This window comes from Rhipicephalus microplus, chromosome 2 (assembly GCF_043290135.1).
Source record: "Rhipicephalus microplus isolate Deutch F79 chromosome 2, USDA_Rmic, whole genome shotgun sequence".
Classification (NCBI taxonomy): Eukaryota; Metazoa; Arthropoda; class Arachnida; order Ixodida; family Ixodidae; genus Rhipicephalus; species Rhipicephalus microplus.
The window spans coordinates 141819880-141837485 of NC_134701.1; the positions used below are offsets into that span (position 1 = coordinate 141819880).

The following is a 17606-nucleotide window of genomic DNA, read 5'->3' on the forward strand; positions in this document are numbered from 1 at the left end:
CTCAGATATATCAAACTCTCATATATCGAATTATTGGCTATATAAAACAGTTGGGAAGTCCCCTTGAATTTTTGATGCAGAAGTATGGGACCGGTGCACTCGTATATCGAACTCCCGCACAGCGGGACATCCACTATATAGAACGCAGCGCCGCGCCGAAGCTCAGAAGCTGCTTTTTCCTGGCAAATATTGATTAAATTTAGGCCGCCTTTTAACAAATTTCGATTTTCTTTCACGCGCTGGCAACAAAAAAACGGTGTTATTCCATCTCACTGATCTGGCTTGTTGTGCAGCACTTGCGAGTACATCTGTACGTTTGATGCGCAATCTGCAGGTCTTAGCGCGTGGATATAGTGTTTTCCAAAAGACCCGATTGCCGAGGGCACCGAAATGAGAATGAGAAATGACTCAGCAATCTCAGTGCAATGTTCGCATTCCCTTCCTTGTTTGTTAGCTCACAATGGAATGCAAGCGTGAAAGCATGGCCTTCCAGATGTGCAACCTTGGGACGTGTCTTTAGTATTTTTGGTTTTAAAACGTATGTCTCGGAGGCTACGCTTTTTCTTATCTTTTTGTACCAAAGCCGCAGAAAGCAGCGGCTGCCAGCTAGAACGCCATATTTACATCAATTAAATCGATATTGCCAACATGTCGACAGTGGGAACTCGGATGAACTCTGTGTGTAAAAAGCAAGACAAGTTTACGGACTATTTTCTTGTGAAATAAAGTGAGGTAACTTGCACTACGCACCTTGTTTTTCATTATACTGTAAGCGAATCGTTGTGTTAGCTCTTTTAACGATTTTTGAGGCCTGAAATGCTTCAATTTAGACCTTAAATATGCATATTCTGTATTTCAAATTCTCAGTATATCGAACTCTATATTTACTAGCATAATCCTCGCACTCGCATAATTCTCGCACTCCTGACATGGCCCAACAAAAATACGATTTCTTTTTTTTTTCCTTGAGTCATTATCGCACCCCCGAAAATTGCCGCAATAATGTCATCTGCTCGTTCCAGCCACTGATGATGATAGTATGCGCCAGCTCCTAAGAATAGACATACTATTATTGCGCCGAGATTCAATCCAATCCAAGCCAAGCCAAAGTGGCAAGTGGGCGTGGCAGCGCGTTTTGTACATTGTGTCCGCAATGTTGTTACGTTATGGGGCGATATGGAAGCTACACGGATGCTTTCAAGTTGAAAGTGATTGACCATGCGCTAAACAACGGCAACATAGCCGCGGGTAGGCACTTTGGAGGCGACGAGTTTTGTGTTCACTGCTGGTGACGGCAGCTGAAAGTCACCAGGATGCGTTGGGCCTTCCGTGTGCCTAAGACTGAGATTGATGGTAAACTTCATTTCGTCAGAAGAGAACTGCGGGCGATTCTGTTAAACGGCTATCAGACCAATACTGATGTCCTACCCTTACCTTTCATGTGCTCCTTTTGAGCAACGAACGCTACCACTACGCCCGCAACGCCCACAAGCTTTGCGTACGGTATTCTAATTGTCAACTATTTGCTTGTGCCTTTTGTGTCTCAAATAAATCTTGCCTTGTTTTGAACCTGTGCTCTTATTGTTCAGGTAAGTTTTCATTAGTACTTCTCAAAGCTTACTGTTAGTTGCTGGCATGAGAATCCCTATTTGCAGCCACTTCATTTTATTTTTCACTCTGTACGTTTCCGCAGAAAGTTTCCCCCACGTAATTCTCGCACCCCCCAACTTTGCATCGGTTTTCCGCCAATAAAAAAAGTGCGAGGATTATGCGAGTAAATAAGGTATATCCTGAATCGACTGTACACCGATTAAATAAAGATTTTAAAAGGAAAGATTTTTCGGTGTCCGTACAAGATCCTTGTTCGTAGTAGGGCAAAAAATATAAGTGCCTGTTGAAGCATATGTTTAAGTGTGCCTCATTGTCATGTTTCATCCAGAGCAGACAAGCGTCTGTCGAAACCTTGATTGGTTGTCATTCTTTCATTATGTGTGACAAAAACACATACCCTGCTTTCTATCTACGCATGCTGTGCACCCCCCCCCTTTTCATACACCATTATAAAAATAAAACAGCTTGAAAACGAAGGCCACATGCTCAGTTCTAAAAGCAACTGCCAGTTGTTCTAAATACAACAATCAGGAAGACGACAAGGACGAACGAAATAGGCAAGAAAGAAAACAAGACAACAGAAGGGGAGAGGTCAAAGAGAGAGGAGTTAGCACAACGAGATACCGAAGTCTCCAGCTTGCAGGCAGAGCCGAAAATGAACACCTGCAGGGCAGAGAGAAAGAGAGAAGGGGCAAGGAGAGGGAGAGAGAAAGAGTAAAGCACGCTTTGGAAAAAGCGTCAATGAGAAAGTGAATGCGCAAGTCCGTGAGGGCACAAACAAGAAGCCAAAGCCACTTACAGTCAAACCTCGATAGAACCAACCTTAAAACAGTTAACTATCTGGGGTTTCAGATGGCAAAACCACAATATGGTTACAAGACCTGCAATTGCAAGCAACTCCGGAAATTTTGACTTTCTGGTGTTGTTCAACGTACACTGACATCACGCAGCACACGGGTTTCTAGCATTTGGTCTTCACCGCAATGTCACCACCACAGCCTGGACAAAACCCACAACCTTCGAGTCAGCAGCTGAAGCTTCATAACAGTTAAAGCTTAATTTAACAAAACCAGATTTTACAAAATTGACAATCTAGCGAAGAAATCTAAATTCCCTGTCAAATAGCCATGCGCTCAGCATCGTCATAACCATGCATAAGTGAATTAATGTGCCCACTGAACTAGATTTAACAAAGTTTTTCCCTGAAATAACCGAGTGAAAACGCGGTGATTTGCTTTTAATTTTTACTTAGATGTGCGTTTCTTTGAACATGCGCTCAAGCGCTACTGCGTTATGACATCTAGGTACCCTAGTTGTAGCTTTAATTTGATAAGGCTTCACGCTATGCCCACGTACAAAACAACAGACTCGGCAATTGGTAGCGCTCTTTGCCGGATGGTGCTAGAGGTGATGGCGGTTGCTTTCTTTATTTCGTAGTTCACGCGATAGAAAGCCCTCATCATCTCCTCGTACCTTTCTCGTGTGGCCTGCTCTGACAATCGCTGCATTCGTTCACAACATCATCGCATATCCGTAACCTGTCGTGGCTTCGTGGACTAGTCTACCTGTCCTGCATTGCCCAGACATGGTGCCCCTATACACACTCAAACCTCACTGTAACAAGGTCGCATCTCACACAACAATAATTTCATCACATCTGAAAATTCGTTACGAATGTACATTATAACAGTGTATCTGTGACAAGACTATTCTTTATCTACTTTGTTAAAGCCAATTATTTGTAATGTTCATATTCACTATATCGAGGTTGGAGTGTATGGTGGGCCACCCTCGCGAACTTTTCAGACGTGCACACAAGGGTTACCAGCAAAAACAGTTCAATGATAGCATTTGGTTATCACAACATTAAAGTTTTATACTTTTAAAGATAAAAAAAGCCTTCCTCAATTTTTTGAAATTTTCAATTTAATGAAGTAATTTTAGTGTATCACTTCGTTAAATTGAATTTCAATTGCATGACAAAATTCTCAATGTAAAGAAGCATTGCAAAGTCTTTAATTCATGTTCGTACAATACCAATTATTTTTAATCTCAATATAACTAAGCACATGTGTCTGCTATTTCAAAGAAATACCGACGAAGGCAATAAATAGAAACTTCAGCCAGCCCCAGTTGTCACATGGTTGACTCGCCCACGGTTCTTATGAAAGCAAATGTGCGCCATACGACAAAGAGTGGACATTGAAGCAGAGGACCATGTTTTCTGGAGGCTTTATACAGTCGTACCTAGCTAAAAGGAACGCCACTTCAATAAAATTTCTAATACAAAGAAAAATTCTCGGTTCCCCGTCTGCAGTCCATAGGAGTCGACGCATAAATATTCTCGCCACAACGAGTGCTTTTTTTTTCTGCCATTCCGTTTTAACAAAATTTGACGATGCAATTCCAGGCTCAGAATCATAATCTCGTGCAGTGAACACAATCTTGAACAGTTTGATGCATTATCGGAACATAAAAATACATGGAAGAAGTTTAAAACACACGCTGGCATTCCCAGAAACCATTGCTGTTTACTAAGCATGGGAGCTGCCATTGCTGGATAGCGATGGTGATGAGACTGCCCTGTTTTCCCACTGGCTTGTTTTTGAGCCATAGGCAAACCAAAGCTGAAACTCAGTCGCACAGTTCATAGTTTCTTACAAACAGCTGCTGGATGCAGCCGTAAAATGATGCCTTCTTCGATGCCAATGCTATTGGTTCTTTTCGCAATTGGCCAGTGGTCATAGTGAATGTTTGTTCCTATATTAGCCAGCCGCAACTGGTAAATTATAAGGTGACATACCACACCTCCACCTCGGCGTTGTCAGATACACTTTGACAGCGGACGGCTGCTGGTGTTAGCGTGTTAGTGCAACTGTTTTATGAGCATCAGTCCGAGTCAAGTTGGCCCAAGGATACAGTATTTTGGCGAGTCTGAGTCCGAGTGAATCCAAAACGAAAGATACACAGTCAAACCTCATTAATTTGAACTCAGTTATTTCAAAATCTTACTTAATTCAAAATATTTCCGTGGTACTGTATTTTGCAATGCGAGTCGGGGCAAATAACTTGAAGCTGCAGACAGCACCAGTCCGGTTAATTCGAAAACTTTGGGTGGCATGTGCCGATTCCCGATCCCTATTTGGCCGCAAATCAGCAGAAACAATGGTCCCTAAGAGCCACAAGGCAATGCGATCTAGCGATACTAATGAGGGGCAGCTGAAGCACCCCAGCACCACTACTTCAACAAGAAAAAAAAAGAAAAAGAAGAAAAGGTCTCGTTATTAAATAAAATGTGTGCCTGCAGAAAACACATTGTACTTTACTGCAGCACAGCGGTGACGCGCGGGAAGCATATTGCATGTTTCTTGCAATATTAGTGTGTCATGATTTACCCCCTTTTTTTTTTCTGCGGTAGTGCAGAAATTATGTTGCAGTGAAAATGTCCTGTTTTGCGCAGGCACGCATTTCAATTGATCATGACTGCGTTTTTTGTTTTTTTTTTTTTTTAAATTCTCCACTTCCACCCATGGGAAGCAGCAGCGAGGCCCCCTGTTTCTCTGTGTTTGCGGCAAAATTAACAGGTATTTCTGGAAAGCATAACCCTTGGAGTCGCAAACTAGCCGGTACAGCAAACGATCAGCCCTGATTACTTCAAATAATTCTAAGTTCCTTCCATCCCACTTTTTGTATGTTCTGTTAATTCAAAAACCCGCTTAATTCGAAGATATCTCGCAGCCCCAGTGACTTCCAATTAACAAGGTATTTCTTAAGTGAACAAGAGCGAGTTCTCCCCCCCCCCTCTTTTTTTTTTTTTTTTTTTTTTGCCGACCTATGTCTTCACACATCAGGTTCAACAAAATTGATTTCTAGCATTGTTTGAGACGCCTTTTTCAGAGTGCCATAGTATATAAAGCATCTTGCGGCACTTTCTGTGGAAAGATCAATCTTTCAGCCACTATGCATAATAGATCAAATGTCAATTTAATGATGTTTCAACATAATGTACCACATTTACAAATTTACAGACAATGTTATGTCAAAGTTTAACTGCAGACATTGTACAAACTTGTACAAGATCAATGCCCCCATACTTGGCAGCCGATAATTTGGGGGGGGGGGGGGGAAATGCGACTGAGAAGAAAAATAAAAACTTTACACCAATTTGTTTTAAATAACAACATACAGTAATATTTTGCAAAATGAGGCCCTCTGAGTGTGAATAGAGCACTTATTAGGTTGACAAACATCCTGAGTATGTGTGTGTGACTGTGTTTATTTGGATACCATCAGACCTACGTAACGAAACTTCACATCCATGAAACAGAAACACGGAAGCTATTTACTATAAGCTGACGTTTTTGCCAGTGTGGTCACATTACCGCTGTCGTTCTGCTCCGAATACGCTTTGAACAGGGAAATAGAATGAGTTCGAAAAGCTCCAGAAGCAGAAAAAGATCAAAATGAAATTAGCAAGTAGACTCGATTAAGACATTTGGACGTGGGACAGTGGTGGAAAACGTGCAAATCCAAGGATGCCAGTGTTCATGATCAAGGACCACTTATACATGGGTGCAACTCCAAAAGGCCCCAGCATTTCCTTCCTAAAGGCGAATATGAGCCCCTGCTCCAAGGGACGTGCAAAGTAGAGTGACGTCATGGTCCGCACGGCCAGTGACTGTCCACCTGGCTCAGGAGCAGGACCATTTTTTTAGTCGCGGACGCAATTGGCTTTTGCACTTCGATCACTTACACAAGGCCTCTCCTGCCTTCTTAAACTGCATCCATCTACAGAGAACGTACACCCTACTGGCTACAGCAAACACACCTTGAGGGCTTCAATTTCCTCTGCCAGGCGCTGGCACTCCTCTCGCCGCTCGGCGAGCTCAGCAAGCAAGGGCTCGAGCTCAGCCTCGGGTACCAAGGACTGACCAAGAGTGGAGGCGAGAGGGGGCGGAGCCACGGACGGGCTGGCCATGCCCACAAGCAGAGAAGGCTGGTCCTGGGGAGGGGCCAGTGGAGGGTGCCGAGGGCTGGCCGTGGCCGCTCCCGGCCCCAACCCGCCACCGACGACGCCCTGGTGGTGGGACGTCATTTGGCTCGACTCTGACGTCAGGCTCGAGCTGTCCTCGTCCGACCCATACTTGTTGCTGCAGCGAACGAGTGGCAACCACCACAGGGCATTAGCCATGACAAATGGGGGACATTAAAGGAACACTGAAGGGAATGACAAATCCAGTTGAGGCAATAAATTAAGCTAACCTTCCACAACACCAAAAATGTTCCACTTACAAAAAAAAAAAACGTGTGGCAAGAAGGAAAAGATGAAAAATTATATTGAGACACTACACCTGGAAGTTCCCACACCAACTGTAATTGTGGCATGTGATGTCCCAGATTTTGACAGCAGTCGCAAGGGAAGGCTTACAAATATTTCAAAAGTAAAAATGACTTGCTTTGCGCTCAAAGATGCCGGAGATTGCACGTGGCAAATTTCAACAAGTTTTATTGAGCCTATGCGGCCAACATACCAAATAAAATGCTCACATCGATGACGTCACGCCAACATTAAGACACTAAGGGTTTGGGTGCAAAGCTCAATATTGAGAGAGAGAGAGAGAAAAAGAAAAATTAAATTTTGATATTCCTTTCCTCCTTTAAAAATTAACCTTTGATCATGTACTGAATGCAGGGGTCAACAGTGAAAGTAGAATTTGGAGCAATTCTTGGAGCAGCAAAATGTTACTTTTGGAGCACTACAATACAAATTTGGAGAAGATTACAGTCAAAAACATTCATTTCTCATCATGAAAGATCAAATTTGGAGCAGTACGAAAATGAGGTGAGCACACAGCGAAAAATATGTACAAACCTTTCTGCATCTCATAAATCATGCAGAATGAATAGGCACTGATATTTCAATAAAGGTAATATTTTGAACCACCCCGCTCAGCAAATAATGATAAAGTCCACATCGGCATTTACCATGCCTGTCAGATCCTTTGACTGGCTCTGAGGATAGAAATGTTCATCTGCCAAGCTGACGACCTTGAGATTTGGGGGATTCGTAAAAGTGAGGAGTACAGGTGACGACAAAAAAAAAAAAAAAAACTGCACACTGTTTTGTATGACTTTTTTAGGGCTGCAAAAATACCATACAGTGCTTCAAATCATTGCCAATAACTTTTATTAGTCATAAGCAATCATACTAGTACTCACAACTATGAGGCGCATACGTGCATTAGTAAATGAACACACTGTGCTGCGTCTATTTACTATACTAACAGCCCCTTTCAAATGTTAACTTTTTCGTTACCCCGCCTATTCAAATCGATCGCTAGTGATCGACGCTTTCGTTTCCCGATTTTGACATGTTAAATTTGTTTCTTGTGGACCCAGCGCTTTCTAGTAGTTAGTCCAGCCACGCAGCTTTCAAAACAAATTTGAATTTGGCCATTTTAACAACATAGTGACATTTAAAAGACGTTTGCACAAACCAATGTGCATGTGTTGTTGGAAAAATGCATTAGGCTGGCGAACTTGACAAAAGTGCGTGCCCCTCGAGATTACGCTACAGTAGCATCGAAGGTCTGTAATCAAATGAACCTTTGCAAGCCAAATATCGAATTAAAGAGTCAGCTTCGCAATCTGAGTGTTGAGCAGTAATAATCAACGAAAATTTACGCCAGCTTTTCAATAAAGAGCTGTTGCTGGAAGTCAGGCAAAAAAATATTTCCTAAGGTTCCTCGCATGTTTTAAATATTGAGGTAGCCTTCTCAGCCAGTTTACAGCAGCTTTGGTTTCGCTTGAATTGTTATATCAGACACAGGATTACATCTAGTGTCACTAGTCGCTCCTACAAGGTATCCTCACGTGCACATGGGCACACAACAGGGCTGCAAAACACACGCACCGCTCGAAAATGTCTTGCAACCACACCTGAATTAAGTGAGGACAAGCTTAGAGTCCACAAACAACAGAGCTCAAGCTTCAAGTTTTGTGGCGACGATGTTTTGCGCCAGCCTGAGATATCCGCAGCCATTCGTGGGTTTGTTTACTTACGGCCTTGAATTGTCTTCTCTGCCGCAAGTACATAGCTTCTCACCTTTGTGCACAATCCTAAAGCTACTCTGGTTACGTGCGCGGTCAATACTTCACTGAGGCGCCGTGTGCTGACGCCGGATGCAGAGCTTTTCCTAACGACAAAAAGGCCACCGTAGCACGTCCTGGCCCTGGCTATGGAGCAGTGCGAAACGTTTTAGAACTTCACGCTATATTGTTGTTGTTTTTTATTACGATGTGCACAATGCTAAGAAATATGCTTGCATGCATATATAAGAACACCAACCTATGCTGAGTGAGGTGGCTCATGGAAAGAGGTTACATTAGATAAAACAGCGAAGTTAATTGGATATCTGGTATATAGAGTCATTATTCAGATCACGGGTATCCATCTATATTTGAACATTTGGAGGCTTTTATCGCAAAAAAACAACAATTTAGTGAGAAAAGTGTACAAGTTCGCTTGTGTCTCAATAAAACCCAAGCAATGCTTCACAGCATGGAACGAGCAACGAAGCAGCACCTCGGTTCCCATTTTCTTTGGCTATGTGAATAGAAACATTTTCTACAACATTTATTATTGTTTTTACTGTTCCTGGGTTATTTATTTTCAAAATGTATATTCTGAATTTTCTTTGTTTAGAACATTTTTGTATTTATACTGTTTTTTTTTTCCTGTTTACGAGCTCGCAACTAAAAATTACACTCTTTTAACATTTTTATTCATTCTGAAATATTTTCGGTGCTCTACAACTCTACAAGATATATTTTTTTGGAAAGAGCATCACATATTGCAAAACTTGGTATGCTGCAATGCGTCCTGGAGTACTTTTGAAACTGGCAAAACAATATTCCCGAGACATATGAAAAATAGCCATTTTTGCGCTGTAATGAGAGAGTTAAAATGCTTTTCCACATCTTTTCCGATCTATTCCGGTAAAGGTGGCTAAGGTTGTGTTCTGCACGTGTTAGAACAACGCCAAGAAATTTTCTAACTGCTACAGTACCCAACCCCCTCCTTTATTTTTTTTTTCTTTTTTCGCAATAGGGTTAGGTTTAGGGCATAACTCAGCTCACCTGCAAGGCGTGTTTGACTAGATAAGGTAACGACAGCATGCGTCCGTTGGCCAAGCGACGGCGCTGGATATCTATCGCATGTGCTCTTGCTATTGCAACTATACGTGGTCGCCCGCTACGCTGGCGTTCGCAGCATGCAGAGTTTTTCACGCGCAGTAACAGCGGCATCCACTTCCAGCTTTAATTCCTAACATGCCATAGCCGCATTTGCCGGCTAGGAAACTCCTATTTCCCACGACGTGTTGCCAACTAAGACAACACATTTCTGCCTTGAAGTTGCGCCGTCTTGCCGATAGATATCTGCTGTGGTCAGCAGACCGATGGACGCGCGGCATTGTTACTTTATCTGGTCAATCGCGTTTCAGGAGTGTCTTGGCCTATAAGTATACCATATCTTACACTGTTATTTAGGGTTACGGTGTGCACGCCTGGATTGATTGATAATGCAAACTAAAGGTGGCCAACATAGCGTCCATTTCTCTCTGAAATTAGCAAAACAAACATTTTGCTGGTTGGCATTTTGGCGCAGCGTGGTGCAATTACTTCCTTAGAATTGTATCATGACCAAGTTGTTGTTTTTTTTTTTTTGTCTTACAACCAAAAACATTTTTGTAAAAAATACTTTGCAACCTTGTTTTCTGTTAAATAATCTGCTCACCCTGCTTGGACTTTTTGTCCGCAGTATTTTAAATATAAATAATTTCAGTAAATTTTATGGTTTTGGCACAGCTCGGCACAAAAATGGTGAATTGTATCAAATTGGTGCAATTGGCGCAGTTATTTGCACCCCTGTGAATGGCAACAGGTTTCTCAAAGAACAATCAGTCTGAACTGATTAAGTGTCTCACTGAAATGCCTTATCACCATAACTGAATAAAACTAAAGTAAGGAGACTCCCAAGACAACAGTGATTACAACGTGCACTGCTCACTGCCCAGTTAAGATAGAACAACAGCCCACCATGAAAGTACTGTACTCACGAACTGAAGCGCGACATCAAACTTTTTTTTTTTGTAAAGCAACTGGTACGCGAAATTGCTTGGGATAACCACGTTATGTCATGACAAATCTGGTCTCTTAACAATAGCACTGGCTCTAACCTACGCCTTCGAGTCAAAATGACCCCAGTACAACTTGAATGTGCAAATGAAATTTTTCATCTCATCCTTGAGATGAAAATAAGGGGGCAGACCAATCTTAGACATTTGTTTCTTTATTTCTTCAGTGCTTTTTATCAAAGTACACAGGGTTTTGAAGTTTTTTTTTTTTTTTTTGCCGACTACAAATATGTAATTCCTTTTCCTGTAACTTAGCTTATTCCTGAGATAACTCAAATTCACCCCCTATTGTTTAAGGCCACAATACAAAAAAGTGCCTAATTAAAAGTGATACGGCAGCATAGACTAGTGACTAGAGATTCAAAGTACGCAAGAGTTTTTTTTTTGTTTTTTGGCCTTTGTTAGTTATTTTACAGCAAAATGCACTTACAGCAAATTGAACAGTTTTCAGAAGCAGTTCTAATTACGTTAAAATTATGATAAGTAATTAATAAAAAGGCTAGTGCTATAAATTCTGTTCCCATACTTGCATTTGATACATGTACAGGTCTATATTTCAAAAAAAATTATTGTTGTATCTGCCCTAGCTGCAGAGATATTGATGCCTCAAAATTAAACAGTCATACATTCACTTTTCTTGAAAAAAAAAAAGAAAAAAAAACTAATAATGCACTGTTTCTTCATAAAACATCAATCACTGTGTGCATGTTTTGCAATGCTCATACAGGCGCTCATAAATTGGTACCAGAGCTTCGAAAACAGGTGCTGGCAAATTATAGAAAGGCAAATTATAAAAAGTAGGCTCCTTGTTTTTTTGCAGGTTCTGCATTTGGTAGCACCAAGAATCTGGACAGTCAAAATGCCATTACAAAAAATTACCACTTCCTGTTGTGTGAACATTTGCGGAGATATAGAAAAAAAATACTTGCAGAAACCAAGTATGTCAATTCTAAAAAATGAATTTTTTTGTCACTTTTTGGTCCCATAAATAGTCCCCATAAATTGAATTAAAAGTATGTGCAGTACTTAGCCCAAAAGTTGTTCTGTTTCAGTATGTGAGTATTGTACTATCGTGAGCAATACGAGTTCGAACGCACGAGTGCGTAGCCAAGAGCCTCGAAATACAGATAACGTGATACAAGGATGGCGCTGCCGAAACTGGAGGGGAAAGGAGGGCGCTCTTCCGCTGACTGTTGGAACTCCCGCATCACCACACCCGCATCACCACACCCACATCACCACAGCCGCATCACCACACCCGCATCACCACACCCGCATGATCGTTGCTGTGAAACGGCAGTTTATCGCATGCCTTCGACCGCTAGCAATGATCACACGAAAATGAAAAAACTTCACCGAAAACAAGGATATGTATCAAAATGCTCAACGAACACCATCTAGATATAATAAAAGCACGGCCTGTGCATCGCGGCCGGCTATGTCACAGCCGATGTTTTTCTAGCTTCATAGCTTACTAGGTCAACTGGTTGTGGCTGTGCGCGTTGATGTGAATTCAAATGACCAACAGCAGCCACTAACAGCTGACACGCTATAAGCTGCGTTTTGCAGCAAAGATATAGAGGAGAGAGTGTCAACAGCTAGCGGAAGCGTGCTGCCCTTTCCACTTTGTTTCCAACAGCAGCCGCTACAAATCAGCCAATGTAGGGTCTGAGGCTATTTGACATGCGTTCGAGTGTTGGAGCTCATATTGCTCATGATAGTACATACGTGTCAGCTCGAAAAACCAATAACTTCCAAGCCCTTGTGAAATAAAAAAACTAAATAAATTTATTGAAATGACAATCCCTAGGTCACTTATAGGGTTTCATGTCTCAAACTAGCAGTGTAGTTATTAGAGACAGTGCATTAGGGTGCTCCAGATCCGTACACATTTACTGAGGTTGCTTTCTTTTTAATGAGCAAACAATTTCTTGTGAGTATTTCTGCATTCACCTCCTTGAAATGTGTCCGCAAAGTGCTGAAGCACAACATTCGGCCTCGTGCACAGCTAATGCCATAGCCACTAAGTCACTGCAACACATATGCGCAGCTTAAATTCAACACGCACCGATGACACACTGCATGGAAATCTTTACAGTACTATAAAATGACCCACAAGTATTTTTTAAAAAATAAAAAGCTATTCATCACGATGTCCAAGTAACCATAATAAACAGACCACAAGTGAATGAATGAAAGCAAATCAGCAAAAGGAAAAATTGAAACATACTTAGCGAAGTGGAAGGCAGACGACAATAAATTTCACAGCATATATGCTACAATGTTTATGTGCATGCCAGCTTTACCAATCATCGATCCACTTCCACAAAGTGGATTTTTGTGGAGCTAAGTTTTGGTTCATTAAGCCAATGAAATGGTTGTTGAAGGTGACAGAGCAGCCCTTACTCGGTTGAAGAGTGTGCCACAGATGCCAGGCCTGACAGTCCACCCTTGATGTTGCCAACCACTCCACTGGCAGGTCATGCAAGAGACAAAAAAAATGAAGCTAATTAATGCACTGTCAGTCAAGGCACCGACAAGTTGAAGACATGTTGTGAGCGTGATGAAGACTTCATCATCTTCATCTGTCCCTCAATATACAAGTAGAGCCACTGCATGACATGATGAGAAAAAAAAATGTTGGTACACTTTATACATCAGCAGCTACTCAATAATATTTATAATCCTAAAGAAAATATTCATCGACTCATTGGTAGCATAAACTTGGTAGCATAGTTTAAAAGATTGCTAAGTGAGAAAGTGCAGTGATACTTATTTTTAAATAAGGTGGTGATGTGATTACCTGCTGTTGAGCCTCCTTATAAGAGACAATTAGGTGTACCGTAACAGGCACTATTCACACACATGGCTGGCCACCCTATCTATTTCTCCCTTTTGTTGTTTGTAACAGACATTGGAGGTAAAAAAGTTGTGAAAGATGCCTACTCCTTTCTTTTCTTTTTTCCTCCTCCAAATGCATTGGACACAAATTAGGCTGATGGTGATGACATCATAGCGACTTCACTGCATATATACATTGCACGATGCTGCATTGCGAGCAATAGTTTCAACGCGAACATAAACTAGACATTAGATACTTATGAAGCATAAGCTATAGTTTTTTCCCATCTTGCTGAAAGTATTGCTTGCAGCACAGTGCTCTATCCCTTCACAGAATGAACCGGCCAGCCACCACACATCACTGCATTTTCGGCTTTACACGCAAGTTACGACCCCAGTAGGTGTGACTAACAGTGATAACTCGCACAAAGTGCAAAGAAAGGAACACAATGGAAGCACTGTAGAAATACAAACTGTTTATGCGTGAGCATTCATGACAATTTGCTAAGTAACACTCAAACGTCAATATAACGAAACTGGATGTAACAAAATATTGGTTATAATGAAGTAAATGAAATATAGTCTTGCAATTGATACAGTGTTAGCAACAAACCTTTAAACAAATTTTCGGATATGACGAACTTATTTTCGTGCAAGATGCAACTCGGTGATAATGAGGTTTGAGTGTAGCTATTTTTCAGCAAGGCCTGTAAGCCCAGAAAAAAGGCTGAAGGTTTGCCACTGAATATTACTAGGGCTGCTAGCAATGAATTTGTACCACTTATCTCACCTGATGCCTTGCCCTACATTCTGCAGGACGTCCCGCGGCTGCCAGGAGGAAGACGCGGTGGCACCGTGGGTCTCCAGCTCACGCTTGCGCCTGATGTATCCCTCCAGCTTACGTTGTAGCTGGGAGATGGACTGGGCACATTTCTGGTTCTTCTTCTCAAAGACACTCTTGATGCGCTGCATCTGCTGACGGTCCGCATTGGCCGCCAGCTTCAGGTACTCGTTCACATTGTCTGCACAAACAGGCAAATAGTTCTTACGTAACAATCGCACAATAAACCAATCGATAAACAGTCACCTAATAACTCTGAAGCTTTACACGCCGAGACCAGCTGAACCTGGAACCTCGCACTCAGCAGCAAAATGGCATAGCCTGTGAGCTCTAGTGGCGGGCCTCTCTATTCTGTAGCGACACGGGCACCACTCTGGAGTGCATAAGTTGTAATCCACAATCTACTAAGCCCAAACCTACACCAGGCTTGTCCATGTGCTACATAAGGCAAGCACATTTCGGCACTGCATGCGACATTTATTACACCCTCGAAGCACTATCATGATCACAACTTATGCAAATCCTCACTCAGCTAGGACTCTGTGGCTTCACTCTTGCGACCATGACTGTCACAATGCGACACACCCTGACAAACTTGCACTTGTTGGCACTCTAGCTGCACTGCCTTATCTGTCTCGTGTCAGAGAGCAAATAATCTAACAAGAGTGGACTCTTTTTGCTTTTCAGAGTTGACGAGCGTCATGTACTTTCCCAACTATCACTTGCAGGGTTAGCCTCAAGCAAACCCATCGCCACGCAACTTGCACTGATTCATGCCTGCTCGATCATGTCATGCTCTTTGAAATACAACATGCACCACCAAGCAACAGCGCAGAGTGGCTGGCCACAGGCAAGAGCAGCACGGGTGGGTTATAGTTGGTATTGCATTCTTCGAAAATCACTTTGAGTGCAGGAAGCCAAACAGACGCAAAAGGTTGCCCGCAACACAAGCGTTCACAAGGGGCAAGAGAAATCGGAAACGCTGCAAAGCATTTGGGATGGGTGTATTTGTCTTTTGTGATCGGTTAGTGTTTATCTTCTGAGCAATGTTATTCGTATGCAGTCATTCCTGCTTCCCAAGTTCTACACGTCATAGCCACATACTGTACTCAGTAACAACCTAAGAAAAATGCCAGCTTCACCCACAGCCATCACTGTCCCTCCCACACGGAATTTGCATTAGTACCACACCTTCACATACTTTCCTGATTGCAAGAACTCTTCAACTGTTCCAGATAGCCAATTTTTTCATACGGACCCATGTTGGTGTTGCCGGTTTTGATCAGAAACTTGAATATTCTGTTAAGTTTCCTCAGGGATTCTGACATTGATGCTCAGTCAAACGTAATGTTTTAGGTAGTAACAATGAACCTTTAGCTTTCGTTAAGTAGTATTTACTTTAGCTGAGAAAAAGTACTTACAGCTCCAGTGGAAACCAGCTAGCACAACTGTCTTTCAGGGGTGAGTGGTTCGGTTCTGTAGGTGAAGTTGGCTTTTTTTTTTCTTAGTTCGTAACGAAGTACAATCGGAACCGCCCAAACTGCTAAGAGACCATGTCTCTCACCGTCGCGGGTCGTCTGCTCGGCCTTGATAAGCTCCCTAGTCCGTGCGATCTTGTGGCTGATGTGCTCCAAGGCTGCCCTGGTCCGGTGGAGGTCGGGTGTGTGGGCCAGTAGCGTGTCCACTTCGTCTGCGCTAGTTGCAGCTGCACTGCCACCGCCAGCTTCTGCCGCAGCTGCACCCCCATTGGCCAGCAGCGAGGCACTGGCCACTATTGCAGGTCCCACCCCCTCCTGGCAGAAGAACAGACAGATGGTGCAATTCACACTCGAGCCAACACTGACTGGTCACTAGAAATGTTTTCGCCTTTACTGTGAAAGATAAGCAAAAAAAAAAAGGCGCAATGAGAATAAAAGAGACGAGGCAAGCCCCTATTTCCCCTCCGTTTCTTCCTTGTTATCTTGACATTTCCGTTAAAGAAAAGCCCATTTTTCCTAAATAAGAACAGTAGTGTAGGCAAGTGGGTTTACACTTATGGTGAAGATGAACAGTGGAAAGCACAGAAATGTGGCGAAAGTGGACTGAGGAATTGAAAGAATGACAAGCACGAGTGCTGGGCATACAAACATGAGGCATATATGCTGAATTTTCCCATGAATTTCCTGGCTTCTTTGACAGCTTGCTCCATACAGCATTAAGAAGAAAAAAATCGAGCAGTTTGATAGCCTTTGTTTTTATTCCACAATGAGGGCACTGACCATGCCAGCCTTGACGCCTTGAGAAGTGATACAGGCATTTCTTAGCCAGTTACCTGCGGCTACTCCACGTACAATACGACTTCTGCAATTTAATTTGTTGCCAAAGCCGTAACTAATGGCGGTTAACAGTCACACAAATAATCTTGTGCACAGAGACTTTATTTCCACTACTTTCTTCTTAATGCCTGTACAGTACTGAGAGTAAACAAATGAACCGGTACGAAAGTGGCCAATATAATGAACCAGACATACATTTATAGAAGCTGGTACAGATAAGCCTATACCATATCCCAGTGAAAATGGATGATGACATACTTGCAGCATGTTCCATGTAACAATGTATCGTATGGTACATGTGCTTATCACTTAGTTCCCTCGGCCACTCTTAGCACAAATATAACCACAATATGTTGTAGCTTCTGTAAAACAATTCAGCTTGAGGCGCTTGCTGCACTGGCTTCAGCTTACTAGAGGACTGTCTGCTAATTTGAGACAGCAAGCAGAATCAAAACAGCGACTGCAAGCTATGCAGTCGTGACAAATTTTGACCTCACAAAGCAATCACAGCAATCACAAAAGACTTGCATGTACACAAGACAAAAAGGAAGAGAAGGGAAAGAAGACCAATCTAGCTTAAGCTTTATAATGTTAGTCCAGGCATTCCTCCCAGAAGAGAAGAAAAAAAAATAATCTAGCTGGCTCTATATGTCATGTCGTACCTGTCAGAACTGGTGGAAGCAATGCACCTGCAAATGAAACGTGCCTGAACTCTTGACAGTCCTGTTAGCGAGACTGAAGCTATCTAAAGCGTAAGGCACATGCTCAATGGTGACCTGAATGTAGGGCAGATTCCATTTT

General features: G+C 42.4%; 1 protein-coding gene across 9 annotated transcripts in view; it reads right to left on the reverse strand.

The window, feature by feature from the left end:
* The window catches only part of LOC119170692 (transmembrane and coiled-coil domains protein 2), a 68003-nt gene that overhangs the window by 14885 nt on the left and 35512 nt on the right, over positions 1-17606 (reverse strand). For 8 of the 9 annotated variants that reach the window (XM_075886879.1, XM_037421923.2, XM_037421919.2 and 5 more), the window contains 5 exons: positions 16055-16283; positions 14440-14671; positions 13215-13280; positions 6440-6761; positions 2236-2274 (listed from right to left, as the gene is read on the reverse strand). In XM_075886879.1, coding sequence (XP_075742994.1) covers positions 2236-2274; positions 6440-6761; positions 13215-13280; positions 14440-14671; positions 16055-16283 — 888 coding nt within the window. The remainder of the gene's footprint in view (positions 1-2235; positions 2275-6439; positions 6762-13214; positions 13281-14439; positions 14672-16054; positions 16284-17606) is intronic. The other variant, XM_037421921.2, reaches the window with a different exon arrangement.